Genomic DNA, 17,980 nt, shown 5'->3' on the forward strand with positions numbered 1-17,980 from the left:
CAATGGTCTCAGACCACGGACCTTCTTTCTCATCCCATCTGTGTGACATCGTCTCTTCAGCAATCTCTTCAATGGTGGTTGAACTCCTCCAATCTTTCCAGGGGTCTGCTTTTCCATCTACCCCCTCACTCCATGGTCATCACCATGGATGCCTCCCCCTACGCATGGGGAGCCCACCTGGGAGAACTTCGCACTCAGGGTCTCTGGACCCCTCAGGAGCGTCAACATCATATCAATTTCCTGGAACTCAGGGCCATGTTCTATGCACTCAAGGCTTTCCAACACCTTCTCTACCCTCAGGTTCTTCTCCTGTGCACGGACAACCAAGTCGCCATGTATTACATAAACAAGCAAGGCGGCACCGGTTCTCCCCTCCTCTGTCAGGAGGCCCTCCGCATCTGGACCTGGGCCACGGCCCGCAATCTCTTCCTCAAGGCTGTCTACATCCAGGGCGAACAGAACTCCCTGGCCGACAATCTCAGCCACATCCTTCAACCTCACGAGTGGACTCTAGATCTGACCACTCCATATTCGATCGGTGGGGCACTCCTCAGGTGGACCTCTTTGCAGCTCCTCACAACCATCAACTGCCCCTTTTCTGTTCAAGACTCTACTCTCCTCATTGTCTGACTCCAGATGCGTTCCTGCTCAACTGGACGGGTCGGTTTCTCTATGCCTTCCCTCCACTTCCACTGATGTTGCGGACGTTGTTCAAACTCCGCAGAGACAATGCCACCATGATTCTCATCGCTCCTCGGTGGCCTCGCCAACACTGGTTCTCTCTCCTGCTCCAGCTCAGCTCCAGGGAACCCATTCCTCTTCCTGTGTTTCCTACTCTACTTACACAGCAGCATCAGTCTACTACATCCCAATCTGTCTTCGCTCCACCTGACAGCTTGGTTTCTCTCGGGCTGACCTCTCCAGAGAATCTGTCTCAGCCTGTCCGTCATATTTTGAATGCCTCCAGGAAACCGGCCACCCTCCAATGTTACCACCAGAAGTGGACCCGGTTCTCCTCTTGGTGTCTACTGCATCACCACAATCCCACCTCTTTGGCGGTGGAACTTGTACTTGAATATTTGCTCTCTCTATCTGACGCTGGCCTCAAGTCCACCTCAATCAGAGTTCACCTCAGTGCCATCAATGCGTTTCATGAGCCAGTACTCGGAAAACCTCTCACGGCTCATCCCCTGGTTTCCCGGTTCATGAGAGGCCTCTTCAATGTCAAACCACCTCTGAAGCCTCCTCCAGTCGTCTGGGACCTGAATGTGGTTTTGTCCGCCCTCATGAAACCTCCGTTTGAGCCTCTTGCCTCCACTTCGCTCAAATTTCTTACCTGGAAGGTGCTTTTCCTCATTGCCATCACCTCTGCCAGGAGGGTTAGTGAGCTGCATGCACTGGTTGCCGACCCACCTTTCACTGTTTTTCACCATGACAAGGTGGTTCTGCGCACCCATCCTAAGTTCCTTCCCAAGGTGGTCTCGGACTTTCACCTCAACCAGTCCATTGTTTTGCCTGTCTTTTTTCCCAAACCCCACTCTCATCCTGGGGAACAGGCACTGCATACGCTGGACTGTAAGCATGCCCTTGCTTACTATCTTGATCGCACCAGGGCTCACCGCTCATCCCCTCAGCTCTTTCTCTCTTTCGACCCTAACCGTATAGGTCGTCCTGTCTCTAAACGCACGCTTTCCAACTGGCTTGCTGCCTGCATTGCTTTCTGTTATGCTCGGGCCGGTCTCTCACTGGAAGGTGCTGTCACGGCCCACAGGGTCAGAGCTATGGCTGCTTCTGTGGCTTTCCTCCGTTCCACGCCCATCGAGGAAATCTGCAAGGCTGCCACTTGGTCCTCAGTTCACACGTTCACTACTCACTACTGTCTAGATGCCTTCTCCAGACGGGATGGACTCTTCGGCCGATCTGTGTTACAAAATTTATTTTCCTAATGGCCAACCATCCCTCCTCCCTCTCTGTTAGCTTGGAGGTCACCCATACGTTAAGAATATGCTGCCTGCTTGTACTGGGATAAAGCACAGTTACTTACCGTAACAGGTGTTATCCAGGGACAGCAGGCAGATATTTTTAGGACCCGCCCTCCTCCCTGGGTTGGCTTCTTAGCTGGCTTATCTTAACTGGGGACCACGCTCTCCTCCGTCGAGCGGGAAGGCACCCGCGCATGCGCGGTGCGGTCAACTAGAACTTTCTAGTTAAAAGTGTCCGTACCGGGGCTCCGTCGGTGACGTCACCCATACGTTAAGAATATCTACCTGCTGTCCCTGGATAACACCTGTTACAGTAAGTAACTGTGCTCTATTAGAAGGCAAAAAACTGGAATTCAGTCAGCGCAGAATCGAAGTAAAACTTCTCAGCTCCGCGGAAAGAAAAGAACTGAGGAGACACGCCCGGACCATCGGGCGGGAAGGCACTGGCGCATGCGCGGTGCGGGCATCTCGAAACTTTTGAGTTTCTTCAAGCAAAATATGCTTGTGAGACGTCCATATCGGGACTCTGTCGGATGACATCCACTAGTGAGAATACCTGCCTGCTTGTCCTGGGATAAAGCGATGTTAGAGCATCAATTGCTCGGTTAGTTTACATGGCATTTCAATATTAATGACTTTATTTGCATGGCTGGATCAGAGAATGAGTGATCATGCAGAAAACCACTTGCTTGGTGAGCCGTTTTGTGCATCGGGTCAGAAATCCGATCATTGCTAAACCAGTCAAAACTGGTTTAGCGACGATTGTTAGATGATCGCTGACTTTAGTGCATCTGGGCCAAGGTGCCTCTAGGACAGGATTAAGAGATGCTGCAAAAAGCCTGTGGCAAACGCTGCCACTGGCAGTACACCAGTAAGTTACTGCCATGGATCATTTAAACTTTTTATTCATGTGAAGTTTGTTTTCACTTCCCATTTTGTATATTTGAAAAGTGTGGTCTTTGTGGTACCATTGAAAAGTAGTCTAGTGGTTAGTGCAGTGGCCTGAGGACTAGGTTCAGTTCCCACTGCAGTCCCTTGTGATTCTGGGCAAATCGCTGAATACTTCAGTGGTAAAAGCAGATAGCGTAGCAAGTTTTAAGAAAGGTTTGGACAAATTCCTGGAGGAAAAGTCCATAGTCTGTTGTTAAGACATGGGGGAAGCCTCTGCTTGCCCTGGATTGGTAGCATGGAATCTTGCTACTCTTTGGGTTTTGGCCAGGTACTAGTGACCTGGATTCCGGATTGGTCACAGTGAGAATGGGCTACTGGGCTTGATGGACCATTGGTCTGATCCAGTAAGGCTATTCTTAGTGCCCCAGGTTTATAATATATATAAATCTCTTTGATTGTAACCACAGAAGGGCAATATATGAAGTCGCATCCTCTTTCCAATATCAAAAATTTTTTTTATCATGTTGAATGGAGCAGTAACTAATATGTGGTCATTCCATGCTGATTGTGTCTTCTTTTTTTTTTGTTGCTGATGGCCAAAATTTCTTTCCTCAGGTGCACATCCGTGTTGCTTCACCTCCCATCAGGTTTCCTTGTTATATGGGGATAAACATTCCAACGAAAGAAGAGCTGATAGCCAACAAGCCGGAATTTGATGACCTAGCAAGTTATATAGGTAAGTCAATATGTACCTAAACATTCTTGCCTTAAAAAGCTTGCTTTTTTTTTTTGTTTGTTTCAATGTGTGTGTTCAATGAAATTACAGTTCGGGCGTGGATGGGGGGGAGTTCTCCCTAGCAATGCCAAGATTGTCTGCATTGGCTTTTGTTAATAAGATGTTTGATATTACATGTATAGGTTGGTTGAAAGTGGAACACGGGGGGAGGGGGAATAAAGTTGATGACTTAAATATAAAGGTGATTTTTTTTTTGGTAAGATGTTCATATCCCTCCTATCTTACCTTTCCTCTAGAGCAGGGGTGCCCACACTTTATAGGCTTGCGAGCTACTTTTATAATGACTAAGTCAAAATGATCTACCAACAATAAAATTTTTAAAAAACACAAAGCACACTGAAAGGCAGAGAAAATGTTAATTATTCATATTCCGGGTTTTTTCAAAGAGGTCACGGCAGATGACTCTATGCAATGTCACCTCAGTAACAAAATACAAAAATAGACAAATACACCCCCTCCCTTTTTACTAAACCACAATAGTAGGTTTAGCACAGGGAGTTACGCTGAATGCCTCTTGCTGCTCTCAATGCTCATAGGCTCCCTGCGCTAAAAAACGCTAGTGCGGTTTAGTAAAAGGGAGCCATAGTGCAAAATATAGACAGCAGATATAAATTCTCAAAACCAACACATTTTGATCATTAAATTGAAAATAAAATCATTTTTCCTACCTTTGCTGTTTGGTGAGTTCATGAGTCTCTGGTTGCACTTTCTTCTTCTGACTGTGCATCCAATCTTTCTTCCTTTCTTTCAGCCTCCTGTATGTTTCCTCTCCTCCAGACCTCATTCTCTCCCCCAACTTTTTCTTTCTGTCTCCCTGTTTCCCCTTCTTTCTGTCTCCCTGTCTGCCCCCTTTCTTTCTTTCTCCGTGCCCTCCCCCAAGCCACTCGGTTTGCTGCCACCGCCATCGGGGAACAGCCCCCAAGCCACCGCCGTCCCAAGCTTTCCCTGCAGAAGCGTCGCGCTGACCAGCATTCCGCTCCCTGACGTCAATTCTGACATAGGAGAGGAAGCTCCGGGCCATCAAGGCATTTCTCCTCATTCCATCCAGCCTGAGCCCCATCTCTCCTTGATCCAGCATTTCCCTTCTGTGTCTGTCAGAATTACCATTCCACCTATTTTCCAGCATCACCCTTTTTTGTGTCCATCTCACCTATATCCCTATCTCACCACTTTTTCAGAATCTTCATTTGTCTCTGTCCTTGTCTTTACCCCATGTTCACCATTTGCCCTTTCAATGTCTTTATCTCCCCCCCCACACACACACTTTTTCAGCATTACTTCTATGTCTCTATTTCACCTCCTCTTCATGTCCCCTCTGTATCTCTATCCTTATTCAGTAGGTCCTGCTTACTCTTTCTCTTCTTTGTGTCACTATCTCCATTTTCAGCTTTCCCCCCTTTTCCTTTGTTAATGCACCCTGTAGCCAGAATCTTTCCACCCTCCCTCCACTCCGGCCCAGCCCAGTATGAAATATTTCCTTTTGTTTCCCTCCCCTCTCTCTTTCTCTCTCTCTTCTGCTCCCTCACCCACGAGTCCTGCATCTGGCCCTCTCCCTTCTACCTGCACCTGGCAAAACCCCCCTGCTCCGCGGCTCTCTTAAGCAACTCGTCAGCAGCGGTGATCAAGACAAGACTATTTCCACTGCATATTCTCCATATTTGTTTGACTTCATCTCTACTTCACTTGATGACTCTCTCCACCTTTGGACTACAAATATCTGTCGCTTATTAGATATAGTCGCACCTCTTCAATTTAAAACTATTCCTGAAAGGAAATTCAAAAATCCTTGGTACACAGCAGAGCTTAAACTTATAAAACAACAATTAAGATCACTAGAACGAAAATGGAGAAAAGACAAATCATTAAGTAACTTGGAATTATTCAAAGAACACTCAAAATTTTATAAAACCAAAATAAATCATGCAAAAACAAAATATTATTCAGGTATGATTCAAAAAGCTTCAAATTCCTCTACTCTCTATCGCATATTAAATTCTATTACATACTCAAACAAACGGAAAAACCAAGAAAATGAACTTAACCTCTCTGCCCAGGAACTAGCTAATTTCTTTACCGAGAAAATTGATAAGATCAGATCTACTTTTACTTCAAATTCTTCCGGTCAAGAGCCAATCGAGTCTAACATACTATCTTCAAAATGTTCCACCTTTAAAATCCCTAATTTGACAGAGATAGAATCCACTTTTAAATCTATCAATACAAAAGGTTCTCCAATCGACTCAATTCCCCCTTTTTTTCTAAAGCGCTTCATTAGGATCTTTGGCTCTGCAATTCTTACTCTGGTAAGTGAAAGTTTAAAACAAGGCATCGTCCCCAAAGCTTGGAAAAGTTCTATCATTCATCCTATAATCAAAAACCACAAAACTAGCGCTGAAGACATGTCAAATTACAGGCCTATTGCCAACTTACCATTTTTGTCAAAACTAACAGAGAAGATTGTATTCAATCAGATCTCAGAATTCATTGAAAAAACAAATATTCTTCACCCCAATCAAACTGGTTTCCGACAACATCACTCTACCGAACACTCACTAATAGGCATGTCCACTATAATTCATTACTTCTTAGACCATCATCAATCCGTTCTATTAATCTCTTTAGATCTTTCATCCGCCTTCGACACAATTGATCACGAACTTCTACTTCATAGACTTCAATCAATAGGAATTACAGATCAAGTTCTCTCCTGGTTTCAATCATATTTTTCTGATCGCTCCTCATCAGTTTCTTTTAACAACTCTACTTCTAATACTTTTACTTCAACTAATGGCGTCCCCCAAGGCTCCATACTGTCTCCACTATTATTTAATATATTTCTCGCTCCACTATTAACCTTATGCCAATCAATTGGCTTTAATGTCTTCGCTTACGCTGATGACATACAACTTTTACACCCTATTGATATTGATAATCCTTCAGATACCTCCGAGATCAATGCAAAATTAGAAAAAATACATCTTTGGCTAAACAATAATAGACTCGCATTAAACATTAATAAGACTAATGTATTACTCTTTCCCTGGAAAGATAACCCTAAGCTTAAATTTCCTATTGCCATTAAGGATCACCCTATACAAGAGGTAGATAATATTAAAATATTAGGCGTCATTTTTGACCGTAAACTTTCCTTTCATAACCACATCAGCAATGTCATTAAGTCATCATTCTTTAGGCTTCGTCAAATTCGTTCTGTTTCACAATTCCTTAACAATAATTCACTTAATATTCTTATCCACTCTCTCATTATATCCAAGATAGATTACTGTAATGCACTCTTTAAAGGCATAGCTCAAAAAGAAATCAAACGTTTACAGATTATACAGAATACCTCGGTCAAGCTTATCTTTAAAGCCAAAAAATTCGACCATGTCACTCCACTTCTTAAGGAAGCCCATTGGCTTCCTGTTACTCACAGAATCATTTATAAACTCAGCTTGCTTACTTTCAAATCTCTTTCTCTCAAAACTCCGGCTTTTATATATAAATCATTAATTCCTTACACCACTAATAGAACATTAAGATCTACCGACCAACATCTACTGTCTATCCCATCTCTTAAAATCATAAACACAAGACGCCAATATATTTTCTCCGTCACTGCTCCCCAAACCTGGAATTCTTTACCTTACCACTTGAGACAAGAAGTCAATCTAGAGAAATTCAAAAGTAACCTGAAAACCTTTCTATTTAATGATGCCTTCATAAATTAATAATTATTTCATCATAAATCAATTTCAGGACCAAGCTTCACCCCTTCCTCATGTTCCTTCCCTAAATGTGTTCCCCATCTTTATTTTATATTGTAACTTCTTGCCCTCTCTTTCCTATATGTTTCTAGTATTGTCATTTTTTGTCTTAAGTTCAGTCAACTTTCCTCAATGTATTACTATGTTTATAATGTAATTTTTAATGTACATCGCTTTGAATTAAGAAAAAGCGATTAATCAAAACTGAATTAAACTTGGAAACTTGGAAACTTGGACATCGAGGTCTTTCCTCTACGAGTCCCGCCTTTGTGGAAAAAGGAAGTTGAAACAAGCGGGACTCGCAGAGTGTAGCCCCCGATGTCAGAAGCTTTTGTCGATCGTTGCTGCTGAGTTGCCGAAGAGAGCCGCAGAGCAGGGTGTGTGGCCGGAAGCAGGTAGAAGGGAGAGGGCTGCTGGAAGAGGTAGAAGTTCCGGAGTATGACACCGACCCGGGCCAGGATGATTTCTTTTTTAGGCTGTTGCTGCTGCTGCCGCCACGCCCCCCCCCCCCGAAATGACAAAAACAGCCTAATGCCCGGCATCGGCGTCTTTGACGTCGGGGAGAGGAAGGCTGATAGGCCCGGTAGATCGGGACGGCAACACGAGTCTATCACAGAGCCCGGGATGGGCTCTGCGATCGACTCACGTTGCCTTCCTGAACTACCGGTCGATCGCGATCGACGTGTTGGGCACCCTTGCTCTAGAGTATAAAAACTCTAGAGGAAAGGTAAGATAGAAGGGATATGAGAAGTGATAAAACTAGAGGTTAGAAATTGAGGCTCCAGGATGGGAGATTTAGCAACAATGTCAGAAAATACTTTTTCACACGCAGGGTAGTGGATGCCTGGAATGGGCAATGAAATTCAAGAATGCGTGGGATAAACAGAGGATCGCTATATAAAAAAAGGGATGGAATCCAATTAAAGGAAAACTTAAATGGCCTCGTAATTGGAGTGAGCTTTAATGCTGCTTCGGAGGTTGGGAAATAAGACCAATATCGGGCAGACTTCTATGATCTGGATCCTGTAAATGGAAAAAACAAACAAACAACAGATCAGGATCAAGGCTGGAATGGGCTTCTACAGCAATTCCAGTAGCTGAGAAGTAGGACTGTGCCGGGCACTACCGTATTGGCGTGCGTTAAATGCTAAAGATGCCCTTACGAATATATTGGATGTCTTTAGCATTTAGTGTCTACTAATGCAGTAACTCCCTATAGTGAATCCCTCCCCCTTACCAGTGTCTAATCATGAGGAAGTGGATCCTGTGGACGTGCCAGATTCAACTCTGGCCACCTTGCTGGGCAGACTGGATGGACCCTGCAGCTCTTTATCTGCAGACGTTTATTATGTTTGGTAAGAGGTGGGTGGGATCTAGCTGAAAGATGTCTTCATGAATGTTAATCCATAACTTCGGAATCTGTTTTGTGAACATGCTTGTGGATGTAAGAGATAACGGACCTTGCACATACAGCCACATACCTTAGCAATCTTTTCCCTAAAACTGTAAAGTCAAAGAGGGTGAGTGAATAGAGGATTTGGGGGGAATGGAGGACTCTGGATATAAATTTGCTGATTTTGAGTCTACCTCGTTCATTGTATTTCATATTTATATTTGGTCTTTTTGCTACTCTTAATGCTGTTAACAAAATTGTAAGATTTTTATGTTAAATTGTACTTGCTGTGCACCGCTTTGGTTGAATCTCTCGAAATAAAGGCAGTTAATAAATTCCAGTAAGTAAATAAGTGTCGAAAGCAGTTGCTCCATCCAGTCCACCCACCTGTCCCTCCCATCCTACCTCATCTCCTGCTCTCCTCTCTCTGGCTGCACAATTCCACTTACTTTTTAGCTACAAATTAAGCCCCGTTTCCAGTTTGTTAAAATCATCACATTTCAATGATCTCTTTTCAGATATTAATACATGTGTTTATCTGTGTACCATTGTAGAGGTTTGTTGCCATCTGTTCACTTAGCGATTCATTGAACATAATTTGACCTCAGCTGTACCACTTGCAGTGACCTTGCTAAGTGACTGATAGGATCTAATCATTAATGAGCTGTCTTGCCTCTGACTCCTATTAACTGTATTTGTAGTGGTGGTTATCTTCTATGAATCAATAAAAATTGGGGGTGAAGTGCAACCACTGTCCACTATAATAAAGAAAAGGCCTGTGATTTATAAACCGTTTGAGCAGATGAAAAGCTGAACTTTATGGCTTCTTATGCTCTTGACACATTTTCCTTCCATGTTAGGATTTTTGTTTTACAGCAATTTAGAAAAAAAAATTTGCGCCTAAGATAAGTGACAGGAGATCAACTGTAGTATTTTTCTTTTTTAGTATAGCTTATTAACCAGGGTAGATTTGATTTAAATCACTGGTCAGAAAGACTTGATTTAAATCATGCCCATGACATGAATGGATTAATGGAATGAATTTACAAAAAAATGTAAACATTGCATGAATATACAGCCTCATGCTACATAATTAAAATCCAATCCTTATTTCATGATGAATAACTTTTTGGACTATCGGCCTCTTTTACAAAGCCGTGCTAGCGGCTGCTGCGTGGCAACAGCCCTAAAGCCCTTTAAATCTATATGGGCTTCGGGGCCGTTAGCGCAACCGCTAGCGTGGCTTTGTAAAAGAGGCCGTATGTGTTTATCTAAAGCAGTGTTTTTCAACCGCTGTTCCGCGGCACACTAGTGTGTCGCGAGATGTTGCCTGGTGTGCCGCAGGGCCGCCATCAGGGCAGTACTACCAGTCCTGCATTCAGGGGCCCGGAGCTGACAGGGGGCCCGAGGCAGGGGCGCCAGTAGCTCGCCAAGGCAAAGTGAGTCGATCACCCAGGACTCACTTTGTCTTGGCGATCTAATCTATCGAGCCGATAAGTCTTCTTCTCCCCGACGTCAATTCTGCAGTCGGAGAGGAAGTTCGGGCCAGCCAATCGCTGCCTTGTTTATTGTAAGCGATGTGGGTGCACAAGGCACAAATGTGGAGGGATGCAATGATTGCTCTAGGCAGAGAGTCTCATTGAGGGCTCCTTTTACTAAGCTGTGATAGCGTTTTTAGTGCGCCCAATGCTGGCGTTAGCGTCTGTCTTGTGTGGCAATTTAGCGCACGCTAAACCGCTATCGCAGCTTAGTAAAAGGAGCCCTGAGTGTGACTACAGTATAACTAAGTATGGTCCTAATTGGTAAAAAAAAAAATCACATGATTGCAGATGTGTATACTGTTGGTGCCAGTGGTAACTCTTAAAAAAAAAAAAAAAAAATTCCCCAAAAGTATCAGTGTGAGACCAGTGATGGACTCTGCCTTCCATTCCAACTGCAGCAATGAACAAAAGCAAGTTCTGAAGAATTCTAGGTCAGCACTCAGATGTGACCTGTTAAAAATCACCATTAGCCAAGGCTTTTGAAATAATATTCTCGGGGCCAGATGTGCAAGAGAGGTTGGGTTTTTCCTTCTGTTCTGTGTCTGTTGTAAGACAGTTTACTGAGGGGCCCTTTTGCTAAAGCTTAGCACACACTAATGGATATTAGTGTGCACTAAGTGCCATATGACTCATATGTATAAAATAAGCTGTGCAACATTTAGTGCATATTGTCGAACGTTAGTAAAAGGGCCCCTAAATTTGGAAGCTCTAAAGCAGGGATGTCCAACCTTTTGGCTTCGCTGGGCCGCATTGGCCGAATAAAATGTTTCTGGGGCTGCACAAACATGCAAACGCTGCAGTAAGACAGAGGAAGAAGCCAGCAAGACGGTAAACACCTGGGGGAGCAGAGGAAAACAATGCATCGCCCTCAACCAGTGCCGCACAAAATACTTCACTGGGCCGCATGTGGCCCTCGGGCCGCAGGTTGGGCACCCCTGCTCTAGAGGGTGGGGGAAAATGGTTTTGGCACACCCTCTTGTAGATTTGTCCTGTGTGCCAAGGCCATTTCTACCACCACAGTAAAATGGCAAGTTTTCCAGTTGTGGTTTTTTTTTTTTTTTTTTTAATTAATGGTCAAATGCTAAATTAGTGCATGTACATTTACCTACACCTATGAGGGTTGATTTCATAAGTCATGGCAACTTTTTTGTTTGTTTGTTTTCCTCAAGAATGCGCCAGCACTGAAAATCTAATATATACGTTTGGAAAGTGTGTGACACGTACTTAGGGCTCCTTTTACAAAGGTGCAATAGGGCCTTAGCGCGCGGAATAGCGCGCACTAGCTGCTACCACCTCCTCTTGAGCAGGCGGTAGTTTTTCAGGTAGCGCGCATTAATCCGGTGCGTGCGCTAAAAATGCTAGCGCACCTTTGTAAATGGAGCCCTTAATGTTGCCACCAGATCAGAGATGAGTGCAGCAGACTCTGGTAGGGAAGAAGCGAAAAACATGACATTTGAAATCATTGTTTTATTACGGCATATAGTGTACAACATGAACAACAAAGTACAAGTACAAACTGTACTGCACTTCGGGAGGGGACACACTGTGAATGCACAGTATTACAAATCATTTCTGAAGTACCACCTGCGTCGTGCAGTGCAGGAGAAACGTCCAGAACTGTTGCACAATGCCCCATAATCCTACTTGACAATGCTTTGAAGGATGTTAACAGTTAAAACATATTCACTCTCAAGCTGACTGCGCTTGAATTAGTGACACAGATAACATTTATTACTTGTTGATTACTAAAATGATGATTTCAAATGTCCTGGGTTTTTTTTTTTTTTTTTTTGCTTCTCCCCTACCAGAGACTGCTGCACTCGCCTCTCATCTGGTGGCAACATAAGAAGTACATGTTACTTTCAAACATATATATTAGATTTCCAGTGTTGGCGCATTTTTAGGAGAAAAAAAAAAAAATAGTTGCCAGGACTTACAAAACAACCCTCGAATTTTGTAGGCGGTAAGGGCTCATGCGCTAATCCTCCACTAACCAGTTACCGTGCAGTAATGCAGCCGCTCTGAGTTGCACCGGAATGCCCACTTTCTGGCCCCAGGTACGTCCCCGCCAACAAAAATTTTAAAATATTTTTAGTAGACGGTTAGCGTGCACTGATTTTTAGAACTTACCGCTGGATGCCCGAGCGCAACCTGCAACAAGCTATTTTGAGCTGCAGCAAGTGTGCACTACTTCTTACCGCAATGTACCCCCTCTTTTACTAAGGTGCGCTAATCGAATTAGCGTGCACTAAATGCTAAAGTGTCCATAGACTAACATGCATGTGTTAGCGTTTAGCGCGTGCTAATCGGTTAGCGCACCTTAGTAAAAGAGGGCCTTAGTATAAGAGCCCCTAAGTTTCCAGCCCGTGTAGCTGTGTTCTTTAGGAAACTGGGAAGTGACTATAAAGGTACTTCTTTTAAACAGTGGCCTTTTTGTTTTCCCTTTCTCTCCCTCCCCCTTCCCCCCTTTTAAGGTGCAGACAGTGTGATTTATCTATCTGTGGAGGGGCTGATATCAGCTGTGCAGGAGGGCATTAAATCAGTCAAAGAGAGAGAAAATGGCCTGAGCACCAATAATACACCAGTGGGAGCGATTGGCCACTGCACAGCATGTCTGACGGGGAAATACCCAGTGGAGCTGGAATGGTGATGATGTAGCTACAAATACTGTATCGGACTAATGCAGTACAGACACACCCCAGAACTGTGTCGGAGCTGATCCTGCAAGATGCCTCAGGGCTGAAATCTCCAGGATCTCCAACGGCAGCTATGGGGAGCGAAAAATTAGTATCACTGTGTTTGTTCTCTGTAGTGCAGCTTTGCATGATTAATGCAAATGACCACAGCAACGTGAATTGTATGATTAAAAATAGCGCATCTTTCATTTTTTAAAGCAAGAGACAAATGTGCAATTAACAGTTCACTTCAAATATGCTACTCTTAAAAGGAATGGATTAGGATGCAGTGTAAGAATGCAGAAAAGTGGCTGGGTTTGAAATGGGTATACTGTGATCGGTGTGTAAACAAAGCACAGACCGGAATCCCAGTATGTGGCAGCCAGTAGTAGTTAAACCAAAAAAATATAAAACTGACCCTAAGATGAGGTAACACTAGCTTTCCTGTCCACATCTCAAAATCATTGTACTAAAATGATTGGCAGGGTGAGCCCCGGGGACGGTAAAATCAATGTCTTGACGGTGTTTCAGGCTCAGATTGTCTCTCTGTTGGTACAATAAAGAGTTTTGGTTTTGTTGATGGATGTGTGATTTTGGTTTTAGATTACATGACAATTTTTTTTTAACATTGCTCCATCTTGTATTTCCTGCTCCCCATCTTTGTTGGTATTTTAAGAAAGGTTTAAAAAGAAGGGAGCAAGTGTTAATCAAGTTTTCTATTCCGCATTTACCTATTCAATTCAGGGTCAGATTATGTTACAAGAGTTTGGTCAGTTACCAATGAAGTTATAATGGACAGTTTGACCACAGACATTCAGTAGGGTTGCTAGTACAGGTAGATCAGTACAACAATTAATACAGTTAGGTCATAGTTACAAATAGGTCATGGTTGGCTCTTCATTTTGTCCCCTGAGTTGTATTAGTGTAGAAATGGGCTTTTGCAATTACCATTTCAGTTACTTCAGGGTTAGCTCCCTGTCTTGGTACAAAAATGCTTTTAAAAGTTTTCTGAGCCTGAGATAATGGTTACAAGATCGTAGTGTAAGTGATAGTTGGTTCCAGCATTTTGCTAATAGATATTGGTTGGATAAGGTAATTTGCCTGGTAGACTTTATATTGTTGCATGCTGGGAATTTAAGTGGAAAAGATTTCTAGTGGAATATCTGTTGGAGGCATCCTGGAGTAGGGTGGCCAACTCTGTTGGGCAGTTGGGGGCATTCCCTCTTAGAGCTGTAGATGCTGAAATACAGGCTTCATTTTGTTGAGTGCTTTTAGCTGGAGACCTGAGTACTTGTGTCTTTACACTGATGGTGCCTGAGGGTATTTTTTAATACAAAATTGGCAAGCACAATCTGGTTAGAGTATGTTCCCTTTCAGTTTATTAAATAACTGTTCTAAGGTACTGTAGCCTCATTCCTATAGTGCTGCCCTGTACTTGCAGTCTTGGGTGGAGCTTGGCAGAAACCCAAGAGGTGATGTCGTGTTACAAACCACTTATGAAATCTTTCAACCTCTGCAACTTTTGAAGGACTTGGCAGCTGCTGAACTGTGTGTTTTATGCTGCAGGCCATGTTTTAAGAAGGGTGGTATCTATCCAAAGAATGTCTAAAGGCTGCAGTTGTTGTTTTTCTCTCTCCTTTGTTTAACAAGTGTTTTGTGTGTGTTTCTACTCTGGAAGCCTTTTGTCAAAAAACTAACTAAAATTAAAAAAAGGAAAAAATTTTAGTGTGTGTGTGGTTTTTTTTCCAAGTACGCCAGGAGACACAGTTATGGTCACTGTGGTGTGATCATGATGAGATTTAACAGCATTTATATAACCTGTTCATCACACTTTGTCCCTCTTTATTAATTTGAATATCAGGAATAAAAATTAGGGGCATGATGGAGGTGAGATGCTGTTGGATTAACCTGCTACCTGTTCTTTTTAACTCCTCGGGCAAGAGCAGAGTCTCGCACATGCTGAAATGTAAAATTTGGAACTGAGGGAGTACTTTTTAAGATAAAGAAAAGCTGAAAGATTGATTTTAAAATGACCTATAGAAGAAAAATATGACAGTGTTGACCTTTTCCAACAGGTTAATAGAGTCGCTGATGTGTCGCTCCAGCTTTGCCTCCGCCATCGGTGGGGATAGCTTCAAGCAACGCAAATTTCTGTATTCTTTTCCCTAAAACTTCACCATTAATTTGTGTAGCTACAGTTGCATGAATGAAATAACTGCATAGGTAACTTTTTAAATGGTTTTGCCCTTTATCTGAGGCATCCATCTCAGTGGAAATTGGTTCCTGGGGGCATATAGTGTCCTGGTAAGATTTACGTGGTGGGTATACCACTTATTTAGACCCACTTTCATCTTAAAATAAAAAAAGACAAATTATTTAACAGTTGCTGATGAGAGTTGGGTTGCTAACTTAAAACTCCATGGGTGGGTAAGTGTTGACTGCGTACAGAAGGAAGAATGGTTTATAAGGGACACCAAGCAATAAGAGGAGCACTGGTTATAAAGTAAAACAAAGATACTTGCTGCAAAATTTGGATCAATTGGTATATGTGCACATGCATTCTTTATATAAGGGAAGATGGTGGGAAAGGTGTTCATCTTAAACTTCTTGCAGAGAGAGAGGTTGAGATCTCGGAGGCCCAAGATGGGATGTAGTTTGCTAGTTCTTGGAATGAGGAAACGAGAGAAAAATGAAAGCAGATAAAGACTATATAGCTTATCTGGTCAGCCCATCCATGAGAATGTGGCACAGTGGATAAAGCTGCAGCATCCTGGAATTGTGGGTTCAAACCCACGCTGTTCTTGTGACCCTGGGCAAGGCACTTAATCCCCCCATTTCCTCAGGTGCATTAGTTAGAGTGTGAGCCTGCCTGGACAGAGAGGGAAAAATACTTGAGTACCTGAATAAACTCATGTAAACCATTCTGAGCTCTCCTGGGAGAACAGTATAGAAAATTGAATAAATAAAATAAATCCCTTCATCTCCCTTAATAACCTTATGTATTTATCCTGTGCCTGCTTGAATTCAGATAGTCGTTGTCTCAACCACCTCCTTGGGGAAGCTGTTACACAAATTCACTGCCCTTTCTGTGAAGAAGTATTTCCTCTGGTTACTCCTGTGACTGTCCTCTTTCACCTTCATTCTACATATTGAACAAGATTCACATTCTATGTATTTATGCTGTAGAGGTATTTAAATGGCTCTATCATGTCGCCGTTCTTCAATAAATCTTCCTTGACTTTAATGACCCAATGTTCTCTCTTGCTTTCATTTTTACCTCTGAGATAGTGAATAATTTATCATGAATTTGGCATCATCCCTGCTGATCCAGCCCTCCTCCTCCCACAGACTTACCGAAGATGTACACAGCATACCGGAACCCATCAGACTATATGCTGGAAATGCAGACGAAAAGCTGACAGGATTAACGGTCAGTCTAGAGGAGGTGTGTAGGCAGATTGATAGGCTTAGAGCGATAAATCCCTGGAACCGGATGGCATCCATCCGAGGGTCATTAAGGAACTGAAAGGGACCATAGCTGAACTGCTTCAACTAATAGCCAATCTGTCGATCAAATTAGGAAAGATTCTGGAAGACTGGAAGGTGGCGAATGTTACGCCGATCTTCAAGAATGGTTCGAGGGGAGATCCGGGAAACTACAGACCGGTGTGTCTGACCTCGGTACCGGGAAAGATGGTAGAGTCGCTGATAAAGAACCGCATCATTGATCACCTTGATGGACATGGGCTGAAGAGGACCAGTCAGCACGATTTTAGCAAAGGCAGATCATGTTTTACAAACTTGCTGCACTTCTTTGAGGAAGTAAACAGACAGATAGACAAGGGCAACCCGGTCGACATTGTATATCTGGATTTTCAGACAGCATTTGACAAGGTTCCACATGAACGACTATTTCAAAAATTGCAAGCCATGGAATCGAGGGTGAAATACTGATGTGGATTAAAAACTGGCTGGATCATAGGAAACAGAGAGAGAGGGTAAATGGACAATACTCTGACTGGAAGAGCATCACCAGTAGGGTGCTGCAGGGCTCAGTGCTTGGACCCATGATCTTCAACATCTTTATAAATGATCTAGACATTGGTACGATGAGTGAGGTGATTAAATTTGCGGACGATACAAAGTTATTCAGAGTAGTGAAGACACAGGGGGCTTGAGGAATGGGCATCAACATGGCAGATGAGATTTAACGTGGATAAGTGTAAAGTGATGCATGTAGGTAACAAAAATCTCATGCACGAATACAGGATGTTTGGGGCGGTACTTGAAGAGACCTCCCAGGAAAGAGACTTAGGAGTCATGATCGGCAAGTCGATGAAGCCGCCACGCAATGTGCGGCGGCAAAGAGGGCAAATGGAATGCTAGGAATGATAAAGGGGATCACAAACAGATCAGAAGGAGGTTATCATGCCGCTGTACCGGGCCATGGTGTGCCCTTACCTGGAGTACTGCGTCCAGCACTGGTCGCCATACATGAAGAAGGACATGATGCTACTTGAAAGGGTCCAGAGAAGGGCGACTAAGATGGTTAAGGGGCTGGAGAAGTTGCCGTATAGTGAAAGATTTTCTCCCTCGAACAGAGGAGATTGAGAGGCGGCATGATCGAAACATTCAAGGTACCAAAGGGAATAGACTTAGTAGATAAGGACAGGTTGTTCACCCTCTCCAAGGTAGGGAGAACGAGAGGGCACTCTCTAAAATAAAAGGGGATAGATTCCGTACAAATGTAAGAAAGTTCTTCTTCACTCAGAGTGGTAGAAAACTGGACTGCTCTTCCGGAGTCTGTCGTAGGGGAAAACACTCTCCAGGGATTCAAGACAAAGTTAGACAAGTTCCTGCTGAACCAGAATGTACGCAAGTAGGGCTAGTCTCAGGGCGCTGGTCTTTGACCAAGGGCTGCCACCTGAGTGGACT

General features: G+C 43.4%; 1 protein-coding gene across 1 annotated transcript in view; it reads left to right on the forward strand.

The window, feature by feature from the left end:
* Positions 1 to 14,762, forward strand: part of PPAT (phosphoribosyl pyrophosphate amidotransferase) — a 68,339-nt gene extending 53,577 nt beyond the window's left edge. The window contains exons 10-11 of the mRNA XM_033944528.1: positions 3,489 to 3,609; positions 12,845 to 14,762. Of these exons, the coding sequence (XP_033800419.1) occupies positions 3,489 to 3,609; positions 12,845 to 13,020 (297 nt within the window). The 3' untranslated portion in view covers positions 13,021 to 14,762. The remainder of the gene's footprint in view (positions 1 to 3,488; positions 3,610 to 12,844) is intronic.
* The last annotated feature ends 3,218 nt before the right edge of the window (positions 14,763 to 17,980 follow it).

The sequence above is a fragment of the Geotrypetes seraphini genome, chromosome 1 (genome assembly GCF_902459505.1).
Source record: "Geotrypetes seraphini chromosome 1, aGeoSer1.1, whole genome shotgun sequence".
In the NCBI taxonomy this organism is placed as follows: domain Eukaryota; kingdom Metazoa; phylum Chordata; class Amphibia; order Gymnophiona; family Dermophiidae; genus Geotrypetes; species Geotrypetes seraphini.